This window comes from Falco punctatus (genome assembly GCF_963210335.1).
Source record: "Falco punctatus genome assembly, chromosome: 7".
Lineage (NCBI taxonomy): Eukaryota > Metazoa > Chordata > Aves > Falconiformes > Falconidae > Falco > Falco punctatus.
The window spans coordinates 70,020,690-70,048,130 of record NC_137587.1 but is presented as its reverse complement, the minus strand read 5'-3'; the positions used below and the strand labels follow the sequence as shown (position 1 = coordinate 70,048,130).

Here is a 27,441-nt window from a genome sequence, read left to right as displayed (position 1 = left end):
CAGCAAAGGGCACAGGGAGCTCGAGGAACCAAACCTCAAACCTTTCTCATTGGGAGCACGTAGAAAAGTGGTCAAGCTGCCATGCTCACAAGCCCAAGTGAGGCACATGTTAGAGGCTCCGCTTGGCTCGGCCGGTGGCTCACCTGCGGGGGTCCAAGCATCACTGCAGCGTGGGAGGCAGGTCGGGTCTGGGTGCGCTGGCCCGAGGCAGACAGCACTGGTGCCCTGCGAACCCCCTTGCTGCTCCGACCCACTCAGCCCTGTGACAGCCAGGCTCCAGCTTCACCTTCCCTGCCTGGCCCACCCCTCTGGTCTCACAGCCCCCTCATTGCCATGGCAAGCGCCTCCTCTCCCCTTTGCTTTTATTAACGCCTTTCAGCAGCGCCCTTTTGTCCCAGCAACAAGCACGCCAGGCTCCAGCAGTATTTCGTCAGGTTTTATAAGTGGCTTGTTTCCCTTTTTCCTGCCTCCCTCCCCCTGCAGCACTACTGACCAGCACAGCCTGCTCAGGGTTACGAAGTCACTTCTCAGAAGGGGGCTACGGAGTCAGTTAAAATCCCGGCAAAAGCCACAGTCCTCCTAGTGCAAACAGAGCAGCAGCCAATGCCCCCTAAAGCTGAGAAAGTCTGAGTCTTCTCCCATGTACCACCGCCCCCCCGCCCAAGGTGCCCCACGAGCGTCTGTGCCCGTGCCAGCACACGGTGCCCAAGTTACACAGGGAAGAGGTTCAGGACATGGGCAGGTCAGAGCAGGATGACCCAACACTAATGCCACCCTGGGGCACATGACAAATGGACCACAACCGATTTATCCCCACTCAGACACTTGGGACCCAGAGACATATCCCCACCGCCCTCTGGGAGAGCTCATGACAGGATCCTGCAGGACTCCAGTCCCAACCTCGTGCTATTTAACTATTCCATCCCATTTCAGGAAGGAAGTCCGATCACTGCTCGGGGATGACACACAGAGCGATGCTCACTTGCGTGGGGAGGAGTGTACTGCCACACTGCGTGCTGGCACCACAAGATCCCCCGAGCAAATAAACCTGACAGACATGAAGGGAGACCACAAGGAGAAGGACGAGAGCACAGATGAGGTCACAGAGGTGGCTGCGGGGCGCAAGGCAGCCGCCCGGACCTGTGAGCGATGCAGAACCTCCAGCAGCTGAGGTGGGTGGCTGGCAGAGGCGTGCCAGAGCCGACCGGAGAGGCAGCACAAGGAGCCACTCCAGTGCTGCTGTTCACTGCATCTGTTGCTGGTTACTGTGGAGCTCATGTGGGAGCAACACACTGTGCCGGCCAGGCTGGGAAGTACAGACCTGGAAGGTCACATAGGCACACCCAGCTTTGACTGGAAGGACAAGCTGCCTGCAGTGGAGAAGCGAGGAGGGTACGTCTGCCTAGGGCAGTGCACCAGGAGATAACAGCAACGCCAGCGATATCACCTGTGGGACCACAGCAGACTCACAGGGGCTACAGTTTCAGCGGCAAAAGTCAAACAAGCAGAAAACCCGACGCTCACATCGTGCCTACAAGCGGTCACCGCTGGCCTCACCCAGCAGCTGCTGGGCCACGGGTGCTGGGTCTGCAGCAGCACCAGGTGTGGGGCACCCTGGGGATGGCAGTCCTGCTCTTGAGCCTGGGACAAACTCGTGCCAGACCCACAAGCTCCCTGTGTCCTGGTGGTCTCCAGGGACCCACCAGCCCGGAGAGCGGGGCACAGTTCCACGAGCCCTTCTGAAGTCAGTGTTCCACACCGGGCAGACGGAGCCTGCACCCGTCCCACCAGCACCAGCCCTGTCTGGAGAGCCCAGGGGCGGCAGGCCAGCAATCTGAGGAATTGCTGCCATAAACAAACCTGGGAATCTGGGATAGCAAAACAACAGAGAAGCTGCTGCACAGAGGAGCGTGGGGCAGGCACCACCATGCCTCGGGAATGCTGTTTTGTTACCCATACCCAGATCCCTCCGGTCAGCATCTGCAGGTTCCTTGGCTATTCAGGCTGGGAAACAGGGAGAGAAGACCAGCAGACAAAGCAAAACAGTGACAGAGAGATGTAACGGTGCAGGCAGGCACCCGCTGGTGAACTGGGGAAAGACGCACAGGCTGCCAAAACACTCCCTTCAGCTGGAGGGTAGTTTATCTGTTTAGTTTTGTAAGGATTAGAAAACACTTCAAGAACATGCTCATGTTCAGCTCGCTTGTGCCCAGGGGCCCCGACAGCCCTGTACCCACCCCAGAGAGGCTGGGGCAGGGTCCTGGAGGGATGCAGAGCCTGGAGCAGTGGTGCCCGACGCTCCCAGGCTGAGCCAACCCAGGACCCCCATCGACAGGGTGCAGCATCGGGCCCCCAGCAGCCTCCCCCACAGCCCTGGGGCGGCCGGCGAGGATGGGCAGGGAGGCGCTTGGAGAGCCGCCACCAGATGAAAGCGAGGAGGCCGCTGCTTCCTCCTGCGGTGAGGAATGTTCTCCTAAATATAATTATTTCTGCAGATACAACAAAGAGAAATCCTATGGGGGAGGTAAAACAGGAATAAACTCTAAACCAGATTATGTTGCGGTCCCAGGAGCACCTGCACGGCGCGAGAAGCCATCCTGGGCTAAATAACCGCTCTCTCCAAGCGGAAAACCCCTGCTTTATCAGGTTATCGTCCCCATGGTTCTCACTGTGGCACCCACATGGCTTCCATGCTGTGTCCCACCAGCCAGGCCAGGTACGGGCTGCAGGGACAAGAAGTGCTGACCGGAGCACATCAGCCTCTCCACTGCAGGCAAAGCCACAGGCAGCTGCCTGCTCCTGCTGGCTCCTGTACAGCCCCCATGAGTGTGGCCTGCGCGTCCCCTCACACCGCCTCTGTGCTCACCAAAGCACCGGGCCACAGTGCACACATCCCTCTGGGGAAGGGGAAGTGATGGGGAAGGGGAGAAGAACTGGCATGAGAAGAGGAAGGGCCGGAGAAGGGGAGAGACACTGACTACGCGGGATCTGCTGCCTGCAGGATCAGCACCCGGGGTTCAGGTCCTTCCTTTGCATCCCCCCCGTGTGCTGCTGGATCCAGCCACAGGGTCAGGGTCACCCACCCCACAGCTCAGCATGTGGCCTGCCAGAGCAGAGGGGATGCTCAGGGTCAGGAGATGGGCAGTGGGCTCTGGTACCCACGGTGATGCCGCTGTCCCCAAGCTCCAACTGTCTCTACCCTGCATGCAGCCAGGGGCTCCAGCACCCTCCGGCCACGGCCCTTGCCTGAGCAGGAGGAAGGTCCCAGCCGAGCATCCCTGCCTGCCTGGGCATCCCTTCCCAGGGAGCGCCAGGAGGGAGACAGGCTGTGCAGAGCCAGCGACCAGAGACTGGGCCTGGGGGGGGCAGCCAGAAATGGAGGGGAGACAAGGGGGGCGGCTTCTGGACCTCGCACCCCCAGCCCCCGGCGCAGAACGGGTAGAGAGGAGATGGAGGAGGATGGGGGGGGGAGAAGGAAGAGGATGGGGAGGAGAGGTGGGAAGGGGAGTGCGGAGGCAGCGAAACAAAGCGAGGAGCGGGGGAGGGCGGGCGGCGGTGGGAGGAGGAGGAGGAGGAGGAGGAGGAGGAGGGGTGGGAGGAAGGATGGGGAGAAAGCAGCAGAGGAAGAGGGAGCAGGCAGGGAGGTGGCTGCTGGCACGCACAGCCCGGTCCCGCGGCCACCCCTCGCCAGCCAGGACCCCCTTCCCGGGGAGGCCCCCGGGGGGCTCGGGCTGACCGATCCCGCAGCCCATCGCCCGGGCAGCTGTGGTGCAAGGGCAGATTGTCATCCTCCTCCTCCTGTGCCCCCAACCCGGGCTCAGCCACCGCTGCCCCGTGGAGCATCCCTGCGGGGAGCAGAGCTGCCAGGGAAAACAGCCCAACACAACGCACCCCCGCACCACCATCCCTGCCAGCCTGCAAGGGCTGGAGAGAATTCCCACTTCCCAGCTCCCGCTTCCCCAGCCGGCAGCGTGCCCACCCTGCCCTGCCAGCCCCCATGGGTGCCTGCCAGGGGCTCAGACGACAGGCAGTGCAGAGCCAGGGCTCTGGGGTGGCCAAGGTGAGCAGCACCACTGCCTTTGGGGGTCTGCAAATGGAATCCTTGCTGGAACTGAGGAAGCTGAAACCAAGAGCCTGCTCCCTGGGGTCTCAGCCTAGAGAGGGGAGCTGGGGTGCCTTCACTCTGCCCTGGCGAGAGGAGCTGGAGGAGGCTGGGAAGCAGGGAAGGCCACCTGACTTGGTTTTGGATTTTGCTTTCCTCCTTGGTTTGGGGCGCAGTTTCCATTTCCACATGCACTGGATGTTTCTTCCAGTCAAGATCTCGCTTTTCCCAAGGATTTCTTGGCAGCCGCTTACACAGGATAAGAAACACCCAGATGCCCGCAGTGGCGGGTTGTTACCCCAGCTCCTGGGGCAGGGGGGGCACCGCCGGATCCTGCTCCTCCTGGCATGTGCCACTAAGTGCCATGCAAGGGCAAAGCAAGGGCAACACAGACCTGGCCAGCCCCGCAGCCAGCTGGCAGCCTCAGGGACAGGAGAGGGGAGAAGGGACACGAGATGGGACCCAACTATTCCCTCTAAGCCTTCAGCGCTACAGAGGGGTCAGCTGAACTCCCCAGCACAGCTCGAGGCCTCTGTCCCCAAGTACGAGCACCACAAGACACAGAAGCTGAAAGAATGACACACTCACACACCCTCCCAAGACCAGCACTGATGTTTTAAGAACAACCACCCTAAACCAGAGGCTTTTAGAAGAAAGCAAATTGTGCATTCCCGCTCCGAGGCACTCTGAGAAAGGGGACGAACTCTGCTCCTCTGGGCCCTCAGCATGAAAATAAGAGCCTTGTGTTACACAAATCACTCTTTGCACTTCTCTCTATCGAATGCGTGAGCCCTGGTACATGAGAAACGAAGCTTTGCTATTCAAGAGAGCGAGGCCACAACAGCTCGCAGAGCTGCAGCTGCACAAACACTGCAGGGAGAGAAGTGGGGAACAGGACAGATGCTTTTGTTTCACTTCTCACTCTCACTTCCCTGTTCACCCTTCTCGGATCTTGCAGAGTGGGCTGGAAACGCTGTTTCCCAACACTCTGGGAAGTACGGTTAGGTCATGTATTTCAACTCCCCCAGGAAACACCCTGACACCCCTGAGGGTGCAAAGCGCTGCCCAAACCTCCGCTCTCCAGGGAGCCGCTTGTAATCTTGATCAAGAAGCCAAAGCAGTGGCCCCAGGGGGCCTCAGGTCCAGTGCCAGACCGAGCACAGACCTGCCACAGCCAGTCCCATGTGAGGCAATCGCTCCCAGGTGAAGCAAGGTGATGCAAGCCTGGGGCCGAAGCACAGAGCATCCAGGCACTGGGCAGAGGCTCACGCAGCGCCTGCATGCCTGAATCCAAACCCCAGCCAGAGATCTCAGCCCCCTGAGAAGTGCCAGAGAGATCCCCATGCAGGAGCCTTCCACAGCCCTGACAGGGCAGTGACCAGGCTGCTGGGAGAGCTGAGGGCTGGGGACCGCTGCTGCTGCTTTCCCCCTCCCAGGCATATGACCAGGGCAGCGCAGCGGAGGGAACTTGCTCCAGCAGCACCCGCTCAGCCCTGACCCACCTCAGCTGCACAAGAAGGGGCAGCGGGAAGGAAAACAAACATTAATGCACTGTCCCTCCTGGTACTGATAAAATGCCACCAGCTGAGCCCTTGCAAAGACATCCCTCCAGGGCTGGGCATTTGGGAGCTGCAGCACCGGGCACACCGGGAAGACCGGCAGGCAGGACGACACAGACAGGATTCTGGCAGCCCATCCTGGCAAAGCAACAGTCCCAGTGTTGCTCCAGCACTAGGAGCTGTAGGGATGCTTTAACAAGTAAACTCCATCTCTCTGTGGAAAAGGAGACTAATAGTCTACAAAGGGCTGCACTGCCTTGATAGTGCCGCTAATAAATAAGCAAACCCTGGGCAGAGAGCATGACACACCGGCTCCTCTGCCCGAGGGGGAGGTGGGCTTTGGGCATGCCACCCAAGAGGCAAGATGGCAGGTTGAGGGTAAGAGGAGGAGCCAGGCAAATCCCACTTTCCCCCATCATCCACCCCATGAAGAGTGAATGATGCCAAGCTGAACATTAAACCGATGCCCCCACCGCTTCCCACCCCAGTCCCTGAAACACCTCTTCTCCCGCCTTCATGCCCACCGCTCCACATGCTCCTCCACTAGCCTCTCTTTCTGCAATTGAGTTTCTCACACAATCCAAGATCTGCCTTTCTTTTCCATACGCACAAATTGAACGAACTTTTCAGTAGCTACTAATCATTCCACAGCTGGATTTGGTGGAAAGCTCTGTGCCACACTGGCTGGCAGTGTCCTGCTCCCCTTGGATGGTGGAAGACACTTGTGCAGGAGCTATGTTGCAGACTTCTCGTTGTGACCCTGTTATTTCTCCCTCCCATCATGTGGCTCTGTACCAGGTGTGAGCCGCTTGCCTTTTAAGCCTTTTCCCATTCCATCTCTCCTTGGTTGCCAACAAACAACCGCACCAGCAATGACAAATTTCATCACCCCATTTTTCAACAAATTCACAACTTTTCAGGGAAAAAAATATTCTATGCAGAAGTCTGCTACTACACTGATTTCTCCAAATTTCTTTTCTGAGCACACCCGTGCCTTGCCAATACCCAGCAGCAATGGAGCAGCTCTGGCAAGGCACTTCTGTCTGTGCTCACCCCATCCTGCCCTTCAGTTGTCCCTTCTCCGGGAGCAAAGTCCGTATTTCTTTCGCTACACACAGTGCCGAGATCCATTTTTGAGGAAGAGTTGAGAGTATCGCTGTAAAAAGGCACAAGCATGGTAGTGCTGCGGGCTGGAGTCCCAGCCCTGCTGCGGGTACCAATTTTTTAAATACTCCTGGTTTTGTGGTATCACAATTTCTGCAGCTTCCCTGGCTCCCTGTCCCCAGCCTGAGGGGACAGGCCCTTCTGCCAGGTGCCGTGCCAGACACTGCTGGGGAGCGGGTCTGTTCTCCCACAGCTCTGCTCTGTCTGTACCTTTACACCTCTTCACGCCGGCTTTCCTAATCCCCTTTGCCAACTACTGCGTTGGGTGTTCAGCTCATCCCTCTGTCCCACCGCTCAGATCAGAAAAAGAGACAATAAATCAAACTTATCTTAATATTGATCTCAGTAGGGACACAAGACCAACTTGCCTTCCTCCCCAGATCCCAACCATGGCTGTACCTCACCGGTTTTCGCTCAGCCTCTGCCGTCCCTGCCCGCGCACCGTAGCTGGGAACTGAACCCTCCTCTGGGCTCAGAGCAAACCCCTTGGTCGAGGTTTAGGTGCTCTCCAGCTTGTTTGCCGATGGAGACACTCGCCCACCTGCCCCCCTCCCGCACATGGAGTTACACAAACGCACTCGTTGGCATCCCCTCCGACAGCCGCACGTGCCGCGCTCCTGGTCCCCCTCATCCGTGTCCCCCGGCCGCCGCTGGGCTCCCTGCTCCGGCGCTCGTGGGAAGGTCGCACCCAGGGCCGGCAGCAGTGGCTCCTGTCCCTGCTCCTCTGGGGGTTGTGAAATTCGGGTTTCTTTCAGCATTTCTCCTCCCACTCCTGGGAGGTTTTTGTCTCGCTGCAATCTCTCTTCTCCTCCTGTCTTTTTCAACACAGCTGGGAAGAGTCAGGCTCTGCCCCGGCATATCCCTGCGGCTCCTGCCCGCCCCAGCCCCGGCCACCTCCTCCACACTCACCTCCTGGTCTTTAAGCACTTAAAATAGTTGGATTTTCTAAAAAATAGCTTTCACTTCCTTATGTGAATTTTACTTCTATTTACCTCTCTTCCTTCATCTTTAACCCCTCATCTCTCACATGGGGCCTCTTACAGCAGACAGGCCCCCTCCTGTAGCCCAACAGCCTCTTCATCCACCGCTGCATTTCTAGCTGGATTCCAGATTTCCCAGCTACCGCACTAGACTAAGAACCATCCATCTCTGGACACATTTCTCTTTCCTTTGCTGTTTTAACTCCCTTGGTTTCACCCAGCCGCTCCCAAGCGGCTCCCCTGTCTCACACCAGCATCCCCTCCACCAGTGCCTGGTGCAGCTGAGCCACAACAGACGCCAATGCAGCAGCTCTGGAAATGAGACTCTTGGTAATCCTGAGCCTAAAAAAAAAAAAAATAAAATTATGTCTGGTTCATGAAAACCTCACCTGTGCACACAAACAAGGTTTGCCTGCAATATCTTAGGTCTGACAGGAGCAAGCAGAGTAAAAGGACCAGCCGCTTCCACAAGGCGCCATCCTGGCTGAAGTCCCACCAAAGGTGCGCAGCAAGGGTCCACAGCTCCCGACTCACGCAGTGCTTGTACCCCCTGCTGAGGAGTCAGCTATTGCAAAGCCCCTTGTTTTCCATTCGGCTCCTCCTCAATCACCCCTCTCTCCCATTCCTTTACATCAGCCCCAGAGGCAGCAGGGTGAGTAGTGCAACCACCAACCTTCACCCAACCCTTCCTGCAAGAAAGGGAGTCAAGGGCAAACCAAAAATGTTTGAGATTTACCTTTCACAGCCTTTCTGAGGAACAGTGACCCTTCCTTGCCCAGAACACAACACCCCTCCTTGCTACCAGCCACTGCCCCATGTTATCTCTGCTCCATCAGAGAGTAAGTGCCGACACATGAGCGGGTGCCAGGGCCCAGCTGGTACCAGCAGCAGCTTATCTCATCTAACTCACCTTCGCACCTGTATTTGGCATTACAGGCTGTGTGACAAACCCAGCAGCAATCCAGGAGGGCCTCTAGGACTTGTTCCCAGCAGAAAGAAACTCAGTGGTGCAACCTGAGCAATGCAATCGAGAGCAGTTGCCCTAAATAAGCTCCTCAGCTTTAAACCTGTGCAGCGGCAAGTACCTGGGGCTGCAGGAGCTGCACCTCATACACCTAGGGCTCCCACCCTGCAAGAGGTGCTGTCAGGGCTGGGAGGGTGCGGGACCCCCATTGCAGAACCCTTTGTGTGATCCCCCCCAGCCACCCTGCCCTGCTGCAGGCTGCCCTGCAGACAGCGTGGCAGAGGTGCTGTGCAAAGCTCCAGGAGTGCTGGAGTCAAGTCTGAGCATAAATTGGGGCTAAAAATGACCTGGTGAAGTTGGGCACATGGGAGTGATCTTATCGGAGTGGAGATCCGATAAGGTGGGGGGAGGAGGTGTTAAAGCTTTTCAATACTTTTAAACAGGCTGATCAACAGTTCTGTAATATTTGTGAGAATACCTTTGATTTTATTTTTCTTCCTTTCTTAAAAGAAGCTTTCATTTAAATTTAATAAAGGAAAAAATCAGTCTTTCATCTTTCTCGTGGGTTTCACATAAAGCTACTCAAAGCACCAACAAAAATTCTAAACAGAAAAATATTTTTTTTCCTGAAAATCACCACTAAAATTATTCATAAAACTGATCCAGAGCATCTGTCCTGCACCAACCCTGAGGATTTACAAGTTCATCTTGGTTTCACTAAACACTGAGCTGGGGCTGGGCAAGGAAAGGATGAAGCCACAGCTTCCCTGCACAGGACAGTGCATCCGACACAGCAGCTGGGCTCAAACATCTGTCTGGCTGCACAAGCTCCTGTCACCGGGGCTGGTCAAGGCCAGGAGCTGTGGGACATGGGGGGCACACACCAACCCTGGCTCTGTGCTGGCAGCAGCAGAACCAAAAAAACATCATTTCTTGCCTCACAGCCGACATCCAACGCAGATAAACTGGGCTACAAATAATGAGCCAAAGTTCTGAGGAACGGGAAAGAGGATGCGTGGTGCTGGGTTGTTGCTACCAAATAAATTCTGCATTTTGAAAGGAATCAAAACAATTCTTAAATGCATTGTGTCTCCACAGTAGATCCTATCTAACTCCACTCTTTAAGGAAAACTTTTGTTAATGACTGCTCTAGAAAAAAGGAAAACCCTCCTACTTATAATAAGTTGATTAGAAAGCAGAACTGCTCCCGTCAGCCTTGGATATACTTTCCGACATGGAAGAAGTGCATGATATCACGTGTATCACGTGAAGTGGTTCTGGGTGGAGGAATTTCTCTCTTTGGGGGGTTTGATTTAAAAAAAAAAGACACAACCTACAATTTGCAGCATGATGTAGATAACATTTTTTAGTAAGATTAGGTGGAAAAACAAGTTAGGGAAAATGACAACTTCTGGTCTGTACAACAGACAACGTGTTGGGAAAGGAGCAGCACCCGCTTTGTCAGATCACGTTAAACCTTCCCTTGACTGCTCTGTTGATATTTCTTCTAACGATTCTTACCCCAACCATTGTGTTCATTGGTGGGAAGTAAATGTTCACCTCTTTGAAGCCACGAGGTTATTGGCAAACTCTGACTGGAAGGGGAAAAGGAATGTTTTATCAATAACTGGAGATGACTGTTTCTGCAGAATAAGTGTGTACGGAGCATGAAGCTGCCTGGTTCCCCTCTCCCCATTGCCAGCCCAGGGATGCAGGAGCAGCCGGTGCCGTTGGGACCTTCCCAGGACTAGCCAAAGCTGAAGCTGAGCACAAAACTGCCTCTGGGCTTTAAAGCGACATCTGCAGTGCCTAGCTTTCAAGCACATCGTCTCTTTTCCTGGCCCGCCTCTGGCTGCGGGAGCTGCCTGCAACCGCAATGAAGGACACCAGGATTTATCCCAACCTGGCACGTGATTTCCATGGGGGAACCTTTGCTCCATGGGACAGGAATCGGGCACCACTCTGCTCAGTGAGGAGGGTGGCAGCGCTGGGAACCACCATCCTGCTGCTGGCGAGGCAGGGGGATGCTCGGCTGTCCCTGCCCACTGAGCACCAGCCCAGCCCAGTGCAGGCACACGTGGCAGCTGGGCTGGCACTCCTCGCTGGCACAGCACAGCATGGCATGGCACGGCACAGCACCTTAGTGCCCGTCCTCCCCTGTGAGCAGGTTGCTGCTCTGCCCTCTTGGCCTCACCATCACACACTACCTTTTTTATCTTTGAAATGCAGCAACTGCATCTGGAAGTGGAATATAAATATCGAGGCCAAGCATGGGCAAGGGCGCTCCCTCCCGGGTCGGACCCTCTCCCAGCTCCCTCCAGCCCTCCAGAAGAAGATTCACGTGCTGAACTAGGTATGGGCACAGTGTGACATCCTGTTTCTGAGGAAAGCCACCCTGCCGTGGGCAAGAAATGTTTCAGCTGATGGAAACTCAGGGTGAGAGGGGTCAGTCTGTGAGCAGCAGCAGATGCTGCAGCCGTTCACCACAGAGGGATGGAGCCACGATCCTAAATGCTCTCGTGGCTTCCCAGCAGACAGGCACCCACGCTGACCCGGGACGTCCCGCTCCTGCTTCCCTTTCTGCTGAGAATACACTTTCCTCCTCCACCCGAGACCGAGACCGAGCCTCCATCCCTCCGTTGCTCCCCGCCCCCAGCATCCTCCGCTCCTCCATCCCTCTGTCGCTCCCTCATTCTTCCCGTTTCCCTGGCAACACCCATCTCGCGCTGGAGATCTGTCCCCTCTCTCCCTCTTATCTTTCTCCTTTCTCTTTCATCTATCTCCTAATCTCCCTCTCTATTCCAAACCTCTGTCCTTTGCTTCCTTTCTTTCTCTCTCCCTTTTCATCTCCTCCAATGTCTTCTCTATCTCAGGGTTACAATTATTTGAATCTCACTTTTAAAAAATAATCTACTTCATTAACCGCCGTGCCACCGGCTCCACTCCCACTCCTGCAGCCCACCCACACGGCTCAGGACCCCTGCCCATGCCTGACCTGCCATGTGCCCCTGGCCAGAGGATGATAGAAGTCCCCGTGCTTCGGCAAGGCCCTTCCAACCTTCCTCCAAAGCCCTTCAAACAAAGGGGAGGCAGAATTCTCCTCTCACACCGCAAGACCCTCAGGATCAGGCAGCAGATCCCCCTCCAGAGCTGCCCGCTGGGCTCACCGGCCGGCACCTTGCCGTCGGGGCTGCACTGCGAGGAGTCCCTGCTCTGCTGGATTTTCCCTGTGCACACCATTCGCCCAGAACCGCTGTTCTAGCAGGAGAGGAGCAGCCCGGGTACACTCCTGCGCTCCCTGCCTCGCTTTCCATAGCGGGACCTGGCGGCCCCGTCCTCCAGCCCCTCTGACACAGCCAATGTGAAAGCTGGTGGCTCCAGTCCAGTGCCTGTTCGTGTGTCCCAGATCAGCCCCCAACTTCTACTTCACTTCAAAGCAATCAAGGGAGACTAAAATTAACAGGCAAAAGATGCTTCCTGAAAATCAGAGTCCTAACTGCATCACTTTGGCCATGGGGGTGAAGGAAGGATTAGAGCCACCCAGGCTCCTCCGGGGTCTGGGGGATGAATGGAAGGAGCCGGGGGGCGGGGGGCTGGGTCTGATTTTTGGCAGCACAGGGTCACTGCCAGGGGACCCCCGTTTTGTGGTAGCAGCACTGTGAGGAGCCCATCAGGGCAGGTTTGTTAACGTGAGTGCTTTCCCTGCACTGAGCCAAAGGAAATGCTGGAGCCAGCGCTCTGCTTCTGCCAAGGGATTGTGAAACCTTTGGTCCTGGAGCAGCCAAAGCCGCACCGCAGCCTGCTGAGGGTTAATGCCTGCGCCAGCACTCGGGCTGGGAGCGCTCAGGGAGGGGGACTCTCACTGCTCCCCCCCCAGCTGCCCTCCTTGAAGATCTCCTCCTGTGCCACGTGGCACAACATCTCTTCTTTTGAAGACCAAACAGATCAATCTTGAAGCCTGATTTATCAGCCCTTCTGCCTAGAAGCTCTTCTTGAAGCAAGACAACAGAGCTGCTAGCAGAGCTCTGATGGCACCTGGGGAGCAGCGGCTGGGGGACCAGGCTCCTCCTGCCGAGCCAGGGCATCTCCCTTAGACCCGACTGGAACCACTGTGGCCTTGTGGATGTGTCCAAGACCCTTCCTGCTCTTCTGCCACAGAAGGGCCCAAACCCACAGAACTCCGGCACCCCAAATCCCCAAGTCTATCAGACCTGAGCACAGTGACTCTCCTTGGCCAGTGGACACCCCGTCCCTGGGGACCTGGCCCCTCTCTCACGTTGTCCCATGGGCTGCTCGTGCAAGCGCAATGTTCCCCCTTCAAAACGACGCAGACATGGCCCCTCCGTCCCACCCCACCTGCCTCCTCCCCAGCGCCGTGCAGGGACACACGCCACAGCACAGAGCTCTTGGGATCTTGCTTTCAGAGCTTGTTGTCACATCATGTCTTAAAATGCTGCCGTTCACTTGCACAGGACCACCAGCACCAGCGATTACATACAAGTAACTGGTGTGCGAAGGTGTGGGGCAAGCGGTGGCTGGGGGTGAGCTGGGATGGACCCCAGGGAGAGGGGCTGCTCCTGCCTGGCCCCCTCCTCACCCACAGCCCAGCTGAAAGAGCACTGACCCACCGACCTCCCCATCCTCTGTGGGGCTCTGGGTGTTTGTCAGCAGTTTGGGACCAAGGGTGTTTGTGGTGTGGCGAGGAGCAGGGAGAAATCCCACCCTGGCCAGCCCTGCTGCCGTCCCAGCCTTGCTTCAAAGGCTCCGCACAGAAACCTCGCTCTCCCTTGGAAAACAATTTTTGCTTTTGAGTGAAATAAACAAGGAAAGAAAGACTTTCAAGTTCCTCCTTGCTGCAACGACTTCTCTTCGACATACTCCCTTTCCTCTCCGAAAATAGAAGAGCTATTCAGAAAAGATGCGAGAAGAAAAAAGGAACTGAATAGAGGAAAAAGGAAAGAAAAAATGGAGCCCCAAGGGGGTGGAGAAAAACAGAATGAAAAGACAGCAAAAGTAAAGAAAAGGGGTGAAAAATAAAGGAGGGGGAAGAGAGAGACAGACAGAGAAGCTTTGAAAAGAAAGAATGCTCCCAGCCTGAATACAGTGTGCATGAAAAAAAGAGCGCTTGAAAAGAAACAGCCAGATGAAATGACCTCTCATTCACAGCCTGTGCCAATCACCACCACAATGTAAATCCTTTCTTCTTTTCTGCATTCTCTCTCTTTCCAGCGGGGGCAGAGGGAAGAGGAAGAAAGGGGAGTTAATTCTCAGCATAGCAGAAAATAAATCTGCTCTTTGCTAACTCCCTGAAAGAGACGCCGAGCTACTTTTAAAAATACCTCTCCCAGTAATCACACATGCAGATATGTAAAAAAGTAAATTAAATTCTGCACTGAGCGGCTCTGGGAAGGACTGTCCTCACCATCAGGTCTCCCAGATGAAAAGCCACCATGCCGTCCCTAGGAAAAGCCATGGAGCAAATACACAGAGAAAACAAATCTGTAGAAACAAGTGTTGCCATGAAAAGCAACCGGCACCAGAGATTTAGGTCAAAACCCAAACCCTGCAAAGAAAGATGAGGGATGGCTGTGACAGATACAAACCTGAGGGCTCGATTCTGGGCCAGGCACTGCGGGGAGCAGAGAGGGTGAAGGGTGGGCCAGTGCCCACTGCAGCCCCCTTCGCCCTGCAACCCCCAAACCCCTCAGCAGACAGAAGCAACAGCAGACACCCCTGCCAGGAGAGCGGCCTGACAGGGATTTTACCGTGGATCTGCAGCCCCAGTACCGTCCCATGTTGTTCAGCATCTTCAGCAGTGGGTGGGGGTTAAACAGACCCTCAGACACGAAGATGACCCAAAACTGTAAGGAGGGAGGCATTGTAACATGAGACAAAGAGGGAGTAAAAACGCAGTGAGAAGAAAATACTGAAGATAGAGCCCACCAGGACAGTGGGGTCCCCTGGGGACAGAGGGAAACGGAGCAAGAGGCAGCAGGCGTGCCGTGCTCCCACAGGCAGCGAGCTGGACCGGGAATTGCAAGGCTGGCTGACAGCGAAGCAGCCCAGGCTGCAGGTGAGTGTCCGCAGCAGACAGAAGACGACCTCCCTGCATGTAAGCCTGTACCACAGCTGCTCAGCATTGCTCCTGCTCAGCATCCTCCGGTGCCAGGGGTTAATCATAAACTGCGGGGACCTCAAAGCAGGGCAATAAAAGTGGCTGGGGGTCAGAGGAACTGACAGGCAACTAGGAGCTCAAGTATCCCTTCTAGGTATAACCCGGCTGGCTGGTTGTAAAAGGGGAAAACCAACCACAATGTTATAAATGTGGGATGTGTGTCATCCCAGAGGGAGCAGAGTTACTCGATGGGTTCTGAAACAGCCTCTCGGGGTGTGAGGACTGAGGGAAGACACCCCCCCCCCCCAGCAGGAAGACACTCGCTGCTCTTATTCTTGGGAACAATTGTAATGTATTTTTTATATTCCCGTGTCTGGAGCTTGCCCATGCGCAGGCAGCGTTGCCCGCAGGATGGCTGCTGTTGGGTCTGGCTGCCCCCTTCCCCCCCGGGCTTCATCCTGTGCTGGGCTGCAGGAATGGAGAAATGGGGACATTGGGACTGCCCAGATCCATTCACAGCAGCCAGAAATTTCCAGTCAGAGAGTTAAAGGCTGGGAGGAAGGTGAACTCTCTGGACTGCACGTGATTTTGCTGACAAGTTCAGTCTTCCCATGTGCTGAGCAATGGCCAGCTGGGAAACGCTCCCCCCGTGCCCTGTGCCCAGGCAGACGGTACCCCTCTCACTGCGGGGCAGGGGGAGAGGGTGACCGATGGCACTGGGGCGAGCACGGACACAACCACAGCACAACCTCCAGTACGGACACACAAACCTCTCTGCTTCTCAACCAGCCACTCCTGGGGCTGCAGACATGGGGGTCCCAGAGCCTTGCCAGGGCTGGACCTCCTCCCACAGGGATGCTGTGCCCATGGTGGCCGGGTATCGGCTGAGCTCTGCTGCCGGTGCCACACCACTGTGCAGCACCAGGACAGACGCTGGATGGGGCAGCAGTGCCAGCGGCTGCACCACGTGCCCGGCCAGCTGGGGCTGCTTCGTACCGCAATGCTCACCGCATCTGCTGTCACCTCTGCTGGGTCGAGTAATATGATCATCATAGTCAAGGGGATCTAATTTAAGCGTGTTAATTAATACTCGACCAGATAATCTTTCACATACAAAACTCATCAGAGGCTCTGAAACTCACTATTTTTGATAAGCAGAGCTGGCACAGAGGCTCCTTGAGGGAGAGGGTGAGGAGTTGCCGGGTGAGGGGATATTTCACTCTTTGTCTCCTCCATGAACTTCAGGCTTTCAGGCTGTTCTGCTTTGGAGAAAACTGCTGCCAACCCCACTGGCCCCTGCGAGCTGTCCGGACTTCCCTGAGCACAGCACCACTGACTGCGGTTTGCTCCTAGTGAAGGGAAAAAGATCCCCGGGAAGCCTTTGCGAGAAGTACAGCCAAACCAGCATTGAGGAACACAGGGTCTCCCAGCAAAATGCCTCAAGGAATGACGCCCAACACACAAAATCTCCCCGGCAGAACTCACAGGTGACACCAGCCGTGGGGGTAGAAATTTGAATAACAAACACATCGAGTGCCATTTCCTATAGCCTGCAGGTGAGAGGAGGCGGCAGAGATATGGGTAGGGGCAAGTGCTGGGGGGCTTCTGGACCCCCTCCCACCTGTGCCAGGCCCTATGCTGGGCCCTCAGAGCATCCCACTTCGGATTCCTCCGATAACAACGCTATTGGACATGTTACACCATTTTAGGAGCAAACCTGACTGCTCAGCTGCAAATGCCACATTACTTGCAGGCTGACAAGGTGAAAAACGTTTCAGATCCTTTTCTGAGCAGCTGAGCCATTCAGAAAGACTAGTGCTTGGAAAGCGTGGTTCAGGGTGGATGGAGCAGGAGGTACCAGACGGAGGGTCCCCGTTGGTAGCAGTTTATGAAATCCGAGCTCGTGGCTGACCCAAGGAATCAATTGTGCTAAGGCAGATACGGAAAATACAGCATCCCCAGCAGTGCTGGCCAGGTGGGGTGAATGATGGCCGCAGGCATCCGGGAGGAAATCTGCCGATGGGGCACACACAATGAAGTCAGATTTGTGGGACAGGGGAACAGCCACACCACCCAGGACACATGGGCCGCTCTGCCCAGCTTTGTGGCATTCCCTGCTCTGCCCCGTATTGCTGCCCTTCTCCTCGGGAGAGGCCCTGGTGCGGGCAGCAAGCGTGCAGGCAGCCGTCCCTGCTCTGGCGTCGTGTGAGCATCCACCCCCTCCAGCCACGGGTGCCTCATCTCCCCCAGGTTTTAGGGGACGGACCAAAGCCAGCTGCATCTGCTGTCCTCCCACAGTCATAGAATCATTTAGGTTGGAAAAACTTTCAAGATCATGAAGTCCAACCATTAACCCAGCACTGCCATGTCCCGAGGCTCTCCAGCAGCCATGGAGACCCAGAGCCGTGGCTGGGGCTGCGCAGGCTGCGGGTGCTGCTGCCCCTGCCCTGTCCCAGGATGCCTCTCCGGATCACCCAGTCCTCCTCCGAACTGCGCTTCAGGGTGCAAACCCATGGGGGGCCAGAGGAGAGTCAGCGAAATAAAGCCCCCCCCCAAGTGCCCCTCCGCCCTGAGCCCTGCTGGCCCCAGCAGCTGTGGCTCTGGGCACCCTCACCACAGAGGGTCTCCAGTGACTCCCAAACAGGGGACACAGGGTGAGAGGTGGGGCAGGAGTCAGACAGCCATCCACAGCACTGGGGCTGAGATCCTTGCCCAGCCCTGGGGCATCCAGCTCCATCCCCACCACCACGCCTGCTGCCACATGCCCACCATGGGGGACAGCAAGCACACAGTGACAACCAACAGCCACAGCGTCACGGGTGCCGAGGGCTGCTGTAGCAGAAACCTTGTCCTGGCCCAACAGGGCCACTGCAGCCGATGGTGCTGACCCACTGGTACCCAGCAGCATCCAGGTGCCCACCTGCATCCCTGGCCATACCGAGGATGTTTCTGCTTCTAACCATGGCTGTGCGCATTAGAGATTCAGGCTGGTACCCAGCAGCATCCAGGTGTCTACCTGCATCCCTGGCCATACCAAGGATGTTTCTGCTTCTAACCACGGCTGTGCACATTAGAGGTTCAGTTGGGCATGTGGCTGATGCCCCGCATTGCTTTCATTTTCTCAAAGCTCAGCAAACAGGTTTCCAAGCACCGCTGCATGCACACCGGCCCCATCCACCACCTGCCCTCCACACACCGTGCCTGGGGCCAGGGACAGTGGTTTGTCCCAAATCCCCCAGCCCCGAGCAGCAGCACCACCAGAACACAGAGAGTCTGTTTCAAAATACCAAACTTTGTCATTAAAGGGAAAAATAAAAAATCCTCCAGCACGGAACCTAACCTGACACAGATGAAAAGTCTGAAACAGTGACAGGTAAAATTCAAGCCAGTGAAGTCAGAGTGACTGATATGGAAAACACGTCTTCAAGCCAAGAGGCACTGCGTGTGCCCTAACGAAGGATAATGAATGTACGGCAGATACAGGACGTGTGCTTCAGAAAATAAAGGCTGTATATGTAATTTCAGACTATTTGAGAATCTATGAGAGAGTGAAGTTTGGGGATTATTTTTTTTTTCCTTTAAGCTGAGCTACTTTTTCATTCCACTTCAGACACATCAGTGAGGAACCTACAGGAGTGATCTCTGCAGAAAGGCTCCCTGCACAAAAGACTCCACAACCAACGTCCCTCACGTTCCTCGTGACTTCAGGGGAGCAGAAATTTAGATTTTGAAATCTGAGTCCTGGAACACATCGGATGAGAGCAGCCGCGACTGGAGGGAAGAGCAGTCCCCAGTGACACCTCTGCTCTCCCGCAGCTCCAGGGGATGATGCATCCAGCAGTGGGGTCCTGGGGCGCTGGGTGCAGGGGTCTGCATGTTCTCACCAAGGGTGGGGTGTGTAGCCCAAGAGATTGGATTGAGGTGCTTGCCCCCAGCCGCCTACAAATCATGAAAGCATTGGGTTTTCTGCATGGCAGATGGCTTTTAAAACCATGGCTTTTCTTGTGGGAGAAGGCAAAGGTTCTTGCCGGTTTGGAGAACGTTGCACTAACTGCATACTTCTGTTGGGTTTACACGGCCAAGTTAAAAAGAAATGTCCGCTTATTGCACGTATGTTTTCGTCTACATTATCATGTGGTGAGGGTTCACCCAGCAGTCCTAACTCCAAGTGGAGGCTGAAATTTCACACAAGAGCTGCCTGTTTTTATTTATTGGATTTTTAAATGGAGTTCAAAGGACAGAGTTTGGCACCGCTGTCTGGAGCGTGTCACACTGGCTGGACTGTTGGGCACGGGCACAGGCTGACATGCCTGGAGCTGGCCCCGCGTGATGCCCTGCAGACGTTTTGCTCCTGAAGCTGGAGCAGATGCCAGGCAAACCTGGGCAGGGAGGTGGGCACTGGGGGGAACGAAATGCCCACCTGGTGTGATGTGCTCGGAAAGAGCTCACCAGCTGATACGAGGGAAAATGCAGTGGACAAGCACTGGCTGTGACTGAGGAGGGTGGGAACGTTTGTACTTTTTACTCATCTTAATAAATATTTTATAATGTATCTACAAGGCTGGCTTTGTCTATAGGCGTTTTGCCGTTGCTTTGGCAGCACCAAGGGCGGGCTCGCACTTGGGTCTGCTTGAACCACCCCAGTCCCCATTTTCATCACAATCTGCATAATTGCTGTACTTTGCACTCTTTCTTCTTACTACAAGAAAGTCCTGTAAGTATACAGAATATTCAGCTGTTGAAATAATTTGCTTACATGTGTCCCTTGTTGATAATCGTAAAATGAAACCAAACCACTCAAGCCCCCACAAATCAAGGCTTGCTCTCTGCAGACGAGTTCTGCAATTACCCTGATGGGCTTCACAGGCGCGTGCTGAATGGCCACGGCGTAAAATGGGGAAGGACAAGAAGAAATTCAGCAAAGAGGCTTGGCACCACCGATGGGAAAGGCTCTTTCAGTTCTGCCCACAGTTCTGTCTTCTGGAAAGTCATTTTTGTCTGGAGGCACGCATGCCTACAGAGCCAGGCGGGGGGTCTGCACCCCTCTGAATGGTGGCAGAAGCCTACAATGATCTGGTCTGCAGCCACGGAGACTCATGAGCAAGGGCCGAAGGGTGAGCCTCTCCCATGGCAAGCAAAAAACAGCCACGAGGAATATACATCGACATCTCCGGAGCAAAGCCAAGGAGCAAAGCAAGGAGGGCAGGTCAATCAGTGCCTGAAAATGGTAACTTTCAGATGGCTACAAAAAAAAAATATATTGCAACTGGCACGGAGTAGGGAAATATTTAAGGTCATTTAAGTTCAGATTTTATGGTGCCCTCATTTCAGCTGGCTGAGAGGTCAGTACACGAGAGCAGAAAGTCTTCTGCGAGGATGAAGAGTCTCACAATCCCAGTCCTGCGTGGGAACAGGAGCCAGCTCCTGTGATACCCATCCTTACAACAACAACTAACATCTCCCAAAAGCAGCCACCGGCTGGGGCAGTTGTGGATGTCTCCAACCTACCCCAGAACGCTCAGCATCTCCCCAGCCAGGTCCAGGATGAGCCCGCTGGGCTGCCCATGGGCAGTCAAAATCTACGCTCAGACTGTCCCTAGCATTAACACTGGAGCCGTGGTGGGTGCTGGGGGAGCAGCTGGGGTGGGGGCATGATGCCAGCGTGCCGGCAAGGTGCAGTGGGAGAGGGAAACTCAGCGAGGGGAGAAAGTGCTGAAGTGGTGGCAGTTCGGAGGGCTGCACCTGCTGCCTCTCTCTGGGAGGGAGAGCACCGCAGCAAGTGTCAAAGGCCTCCCCAAGGGAAAACAGCCCAACAGCATACTCCGGCTTGCACCTTTATGTCCAGCCCTGGCAGGGCTGAGCCACAGGCACTGAGACACGTTCCAACAGGGGGCTGCTCTGGAGCTGGCACAAGGAGGCACAGGGGTGTGAGAACAGACCCACGGTGAAGGAAAGGAAAACCAACCAGGGAGCACTTAAAGAATTTAAAAAAATTGAAAGAAAAAGCAGGGAAAGAACAGAGAGCTTATTAAACCCGGGATAATACAGGCGAGTGATGGGCTGTCAGGTTTCTCCTGGCAGAGAGGGGAGAAATGACCCAGCACCACAGAGCATGGACATGAGACAACGCTGCTGCCAAGAAGCAGGAAAGATAAATTTAGAGGTGACCGGCAAGCGCGCTCCTTCCTTGCAGCTCTCCCTGTCCTTCGTCCTGCTCCTCTCCCTTGCTGGGTCACCCGTGACCCCTGGCAGGACATGTGCTGGCTGCAGGCACGCTGGTGGGAAACTGCAACACCTTGTAGGGAAGGATGGTAAAGACAGCCAGCTCTAAACATTTAATTTCTGCACTGTTTGTGGCCTCAGCCTGCAATCCCCACGAAATTCCCCTTTTTAACTACAGCGGCTCCCACACTGCCCAGCAAAGTGCCTCTGGGTATACAATGCTGATGCAGAAACAGGGTTTCACATACACAAGACGTGGAAGTAAAACAATGAACACGTCTACGTACTGCTTCCTAGTTAAAGTACATTCTTCCTCAAACTGACGTGCTGAGATAAAGCCTTTAAAGGACTGACTGATATTTCCTTCTTAGTCAAAACCAGTTTGTGTCTGTCATTTGCTGGCTGCCCTGTGGATACCCATGGTTTTGCACGCAAGAGGGAAGCATGCCGTTTGTCAGGGCGCAGGGGCCCACAGACCATGCTGAAGAGCAAGGGGAACCAGATGAAGAGCAGAGTCTTCATTTTAACTAAATTCACTCATTTCAATCACTCTGCATCACAGCATCCATTTAAAACACGCTTGCACTGGAAGCCACTTTTCTCGTGGCAGTACTGGTCTCCAGTCCCAGTGCCTGGCTGGGTACAGACCCGCCAGGCACCGCAGCAGTGCCAGCACCACCAAGACCCCTGGCCCATGGGCGCTTCCAAGGTGCACACAAGCATGCAGCACTGGGAACTGCTGAGCAGTCGTTTTTTGGCCATTTCTGGGCCAGAGCCATGCCGTGTGTTTGGCATCAATAACCGGGTTTTGGTCCTTTCCAGGCTCCTGCTCTGAGGGTGAGTTTCGGTGCTACCTCCACCTTCTCCCTGCAGCCCTGGGCAGGCACCCCCAACCCTCCCCACCCCTCTGCCTGCCCTCTCCAGCCTTGGCTGGGGGGTCCTCAACCCACCAGGGCCACCTCCAAGTGCTGAAAGCCCAGCCTCATGCCACAGCTCCTCTCTGGCAGCTCAGACCTTAGGCAGGGCTCCTTCTGAGGCAGTGGATCAAACCTGCTCCAGTCATTGCTCCCGCTCCACCATCCACCCAGCTGCTTCAACTGCCGCTCTCCCAAAGCCATAAGGATTCTTGTTATTGAATGCTCTCCACCAAAATTAGTCTGCTTGCACATCTGTTCTCACCAGCGTTTTTCATAGCTCATGCATTATGCCCCCAGTACATCAGGATTTTCATTACTGTGACCCCAAATTGCTGACACCTCTGGGGTGGGTTTGTCAGACCCTTCCTCGCTACTCATGCCATGACTACCTCTGCACCAGCCTCTGCCTGAAAACTTTGTGGCATTTCCAGTAGCACCACCCCTCCTGCTTTATTTAGGGAGCAGCATCGCATCCATCAGCACTTCTAGTGGTACCTGCATCCCAAAGCTCCCCATCTGAGCTGCTGATAGCAATGCTCAGGTCTGATTCATGGTTGATTCTGTTAATTTATAACCTTGTAAAGCAAAGAACAGCTACAGATTTTCCTCCTTTGTAGGTTACTACTCAGCTACCTATGCAAAATGTCACCGTCACCGTACTCCGCACCATGCTGCCCCTTACCTCCTCTGAGATACTCCTGGAAAGCAAGTATTGCTTTTTGGTGTAAACCAGGATTTCACTGATGTCCCACTTATCCCTTCCCGCATGAGCTGTGCATCGCTGAGCAGCACAAGGTGCAGTGCGAAACCCCAGTGCTTCTGCTCCTCACCGTGCCGTGCCACAGAGGCAGCCAGCCGCCGCTCGCCGAGCGCTCCCCCCGGCCGCTGCTCCAGGACATCCTCAGGTCCTCAGCAGCCTGAGCAAACAATGCCCCGATCCTCCTTCATCCACTACCACACCAACAAATCGCACAAATCTCATGCCTTGAGGGAGGCTGTGGGGCATGTTGGCCGGATCCTGCCAGCTCAGGACCCCCCAGGTGACCCAGGAGTGGGTCTGAACCTGGCACACTGGTCCCTCCAACCCACCAGCATGAGACACCTGGCTCCCGGTCCCGTCTCACTCCCACAGACGTGCACAAACGCAGCTGAACATTTTCGGTCCCCCAGCCTTCAGGAGGGCATTTTGTCTCTTTCACTTTAAATAGAACAGCTCTTGTGTTTTTTTTAAATCCATTTGTACAACACTGATGCCCCTCAAGACTCCTGGACAGACCCCAGGGCTGCAGGATGTGCCTCCTTCTCATTTAGCATCCTGCCTCTGCACAGCCTGTGGTGCTCCCCCCACCCAATTATCTCTTTTTTTTTATCTCAGGAACAAGTCTTGTGAAGTTTCATATGAACTTTTTGCAAGTTTTTCCTTGCCCTACACAAAAGAGCAATCCGGACACTGCCTGTCTCCCTTGTTTTCTCTGCTGTGAAATCAGAGGTGGCCTGAGAAGGAAGGAAGGAAGGAAGGAAGGAAGGGTGGGAGATGAGGCTTTTCTTCCCACTTGAGAATGCTCCCAGCGATCCAGGAGACCCGGCATCTGGAAAACAAGAAGCCTCCGCCCCACTGGTCACTTCTTTACTAAAACCCCTGATACTTTGGGGAGAACATTGTATGACGGACTGTTCAGGCAAACGGGAGGATGGTGATAGCACAAGGGCATCGGGGAAGCAACATGCTTTACAAAGAGATTTTTATGCAGGATGCTTACCTGTTGTTTCTGTTTATTTTCATTAGAAATACTTTACTATCGCTCAAATGATGGACAGACAGTGGCCAGTAAAGACGAGCAAAATTTAAAACCATTAATTTAAAATTTGGGAAAGAAACTGCATTACGTGTTTGTTGCCTCAGTGGGAGAGAACCCCACTCCTCTGTGGAAACCAGGGCAAAGAAGAGTGGGAGCCTCCTGGGGTTTCAAACACAGCACCCCCTCTACAGCTCGCTCCAGCAAGATCACCCTTCCTGACCGACTTCAGGCATTTCACTCCATGGCACCACAGTTTTGGACAGAAATTGTTTTTTTAGGGAAAGCCATGCCTGGACACGGGTGGGCTGCGCTGGGTGCCTCTCCCAACACAAATGCCACCGCAACGCACTGCTGATGGAGAGAGGGGCTGAGGGAGGAGGAGAGCTGTGCACGAGGCTGGAGGAGGAAAATGTGGGACAGCAGGACAAAGGGAAAACGCTCCTCACCAGATCACAGTCCTCTGTCCCCAAGGTCAAGCCCTGCGGGAAGGGCTTGGGGACCTCAGCAGGGAGTGTGACTCATCCCAAGGGCTCCCAGGGCACAAAGGATAGGGATGGCGGCACTCCCAGCACATCTCAGTCATCCAGCAATGCTCTTCCAGTCAGGCTGCACCGCCTCCACGGCCAGCACACCCTGAGCAGGTATTTGGGACATTTCACGTGCTGCTCTTGGTGCTGGGGTGCCCGCACCCAGGCAGGCTGGGTTCTGCAGGCAGAGGACAGGAGTTGGGGGTCAAGGGAAGCCAAAACCCGCTGTGGGCAGCAGGGCAACATCAACAGAACTGGCAGGAGACCCCCAGCTCCCGGCCCGTTGGGGACAGCAACCAGCTCCCCCCTTGCCTCTGCTCTGGCGGAACACCAAGGACACGACCTGCTTGGCTGGTATTAAGGAGACTGTGCTCCAGCAGATGCTGAACTGGAGCCTACTTTTCAACAATGAATAAAAGTAAAATAAATTTAAGGAGCATAGGCAACACTCTCACTCACAGGATTTTATGCCGGCATGTTCTTCGCGGTACAAACCCACCGTTTTGCCTATTCCTTAACATTTCCAGCTGTACAGCAGAGCAGGACGGCGTCTGTGCTCCTCCCCCTCTACATTGCATTTCCTGAACTAGTTTATCAGTGCAAAACCTTCTTTGCATTGTGGTCCACTAACATCGACTAAAAACACTTTCTCAGATATTAAACCAAACCTGTCAACAGGAACGAGAGGAGACAGGCTACTTGGGCACAGTGGGAGATGCTCCCACTCCCTCTGCTGCAGGTATCCACATCCAGTCCTCCAAGTCCCCTCCCAAGTTTAGGTTGGGAACATTTCCAGGTGTGTAGCAGAGCTCAGGTTACTGTGATCTGATTTACCATTTTAGAGGGATAGAACGTGATCGCTGTTCAAACAGAACATTAATGGAAGCCTACTGGCAGACGAGGAGCCCTGCCTGGCCAGGCTGTGATCAGGGCTCTGCCCGTGCTGGCTCTCACCGAGGATATGCCTGGCTCCTGCAGCTGCTCCCACGGGTGGGAATGCTGTCACCCAGGGGTGGGAGTGGAGGGCACTGTCACAGGGCGGGGAGAACAGACCACAGCCCTGCGTCCTGCTGCTGAAACGCAGCTTGCTGCCACTGCTGCTGCTCCCCAACTGTCAGGAGTCAGTTATCCCCCAGGGCTCCAAAGGGGATGCCAAGGAGTCTCCCCAGGAAAGCCGTGGTTCAGGGTCACCCTCCACCCCAAGAAGCATTTGTTAAAATGCTGTGGCCAGCCCAGACTACCTGCACGGATTGGACTGACACTGTGCTTGATGGAACCGCTTGAATTTACAGCGTCGTGGGGCTGGGTTACATCAGTGACACCAGAAGGCACCCGGTCCGCATCATGAGCGCAGCGTGGAGGGCGGCCGGAGTTTGCTGCGATGCCGGGTCCGGACCCGGCGGGAGGGCAGGCTTCCACTGCCATCGCTCCCCTTCCTCTGCCCACACAGGCTGCTTACAAAGAAACTCCTAATGATTGACTAATTAATTAATTATAACTAATTCAACCACCGCATCCTGTTGATTAACAGGGAGCTATCAAAGGGTCGGCGCAGAGTTCCCTGACCAGCCGCTGTCCCTAGCAGGGAAGCAGAGGACAAAGCGGTCCCCGGCCCGGCCGGGATGCAGTGCCCCTGGAGCAAGACTCTCCCACGGAGCCGGGGGGGGGCTCTCACAGCGGGAAATCTCAGGGTGCCTCCGTGATGGGGTGCACAAGTGGGATCTGACTGGTGCAGGACAGAGTGGCCTGGGCCCCCATAGGGTCACCCACCCATTTCGTTTCACACCCACCCACCCACCCCCGTGGCACTTTCCCTCTGTGGCTGTAGATACGGGGCGGGGAGGGGGGGGCACACCCGGGGCGCCTACCGCCGGTCCAGTCCCCCGCGCCTGGGAACTGTCCCCAAACTTTGGGCGCACCCGGGACCCCCCTTGGCTTTTGATCCCGCTGCTAGCCCGGCCCCCCCGCGGCAAACTGAACCCGCCGGCTCCGTGGGAGGGTCTCGCCCCCTCTCGTGGGTGGGTCGGGGCACCCCAGGGTGCTGCTCCCCCCGCCCGGAGCCCCTGCCAAGCCACGCTCGGTGCGGCACAGCCTGACCCGGTACCGCCGGCGGGGGGGGGGGGGGGGCGGGGGTGTGTGTGCTCCCTCCCTCAACAGGTACGGACCCCGCGGCCGGGCCGCCTGCCCCGCAACTTTCTCAGCCCCGCGATCGCGGAGAAACTTTGCGAGCGGCCACGGGGAAACTTGTCGGGGGTGGAGGGGGGCGGCGGCCCACGTGCGGAGCGACCCCCCCGCCCCGTCCCTCCCGCCGCCATCGCTCCCGTCTCCGTCGCGGGGGAAAGCGAAAGAGAAGGCGGCGACACCGCGGTGGCCCCGGCTCTGCGGAGCGCCGGGGTGTGCGTGTCCGTGTCCCCCACCTCGGTGGTGGCGGGGAGCTGGGGGGGGGGGCACAGCCCGGCGGCGGGGACTCACCGTGCGCTCCCGCGGCGGCTCCGCAGGGCGCGGGGCGGCGGCGGCGGCGGCTCCGGGCCCGGCGCTGGGTGCGCAGGAAGGAAGAAGGAGGGAATGAGGCAGGGCTGACGTGAAGGGATGCAAAACAGCTCCTCCTAACTCGGCCGCCGGCGGCCGCCCTTTATCTCCCCGCCGTGCCCCCTCGTCCCCCCCACCAAGTTTGCCAAGCACCGCGACCCTCCTCTGCCGCTCCGGCCTCCCCGGTCCCGTTCATCCCCCCCCCCCCCCCCCAAGCCGGGTGCGCCCTCGGTACCGGTTGCGGGGAACAAAGCTGCGGGGCGCGGCTCGTCTGATGGTAATGGGGATGGGGGTGTCTGATGGACCCCCCCTCGTATGCTGTGTGGGGACGGGGCGGGCGCGGGGTCGGGCTGGCCAGCGTGACCCTGCACCCGCCCCGTCCCCACACAGCATCTCCTTCATGGTGACCACCCAGGACCCCCCAACCCCAGGGGTTATTGTACCCTGGGGATGAGCATCCCTTGGTTTTAGGGGGGGCTTATCACCCTGTAGAGGGATGCTTGGGTGGAGGGATGTGTGTTACATGCTGCTGGAGGGACCCAGCTTTCCCAGTTGGCCACTGG

At 56.0% G+C, this 27,441-nt stretch overlaps 1 protein-coding gene and 1 long non-coding RNA gene across 5 annotated transcripts in view; one reads left to right on the top strand and one right to left on the bottom strand.

The window, feature by feature from the left end:
* ZNF710 (zinc finger protein 710) overlaps window positions 1-27,041 on the bottom strand; it is a 33,029-nt gene extending 5,988 nt beyond the window's left edge. Inside the window, exon 1 of one of the 4 annotated variants that reach the window (XM_080397448.1) lies at window positions 26,822-27,041. Coding sequence is in view for 2 of the 4 variants with exons in the window: in XM_080397446.1 (XP_080253572.1) it covers window positions 7,404-7,456 (53 nt within the window). In the remaining 2 variants the exon portion in view is untranslated. Of the gene's footprint in view, window positions 1-143; window positions 3,425-7,193; window positions 7,379-7,403; window positions 8,145-26,821 lie in introns of those variants that run through there. The other 3 variants (XM_080397446.1, XM_080397447.1, XM_080397449.1) reach the window with 3 other exon arrangements.
* Window positions 8,195-18,938, top strand: LOC308067890. The gene is made up of 2 exons (XR_013929776.1): window positions 8,195-11,122; window positions 16,130-18,938. It is a non-coding gene; the product is annotated as an uncharacterized lncRNA (long non-coding RNA).
* Window positions 27,042-27,441: the final 400 nt, after the last annotated feature.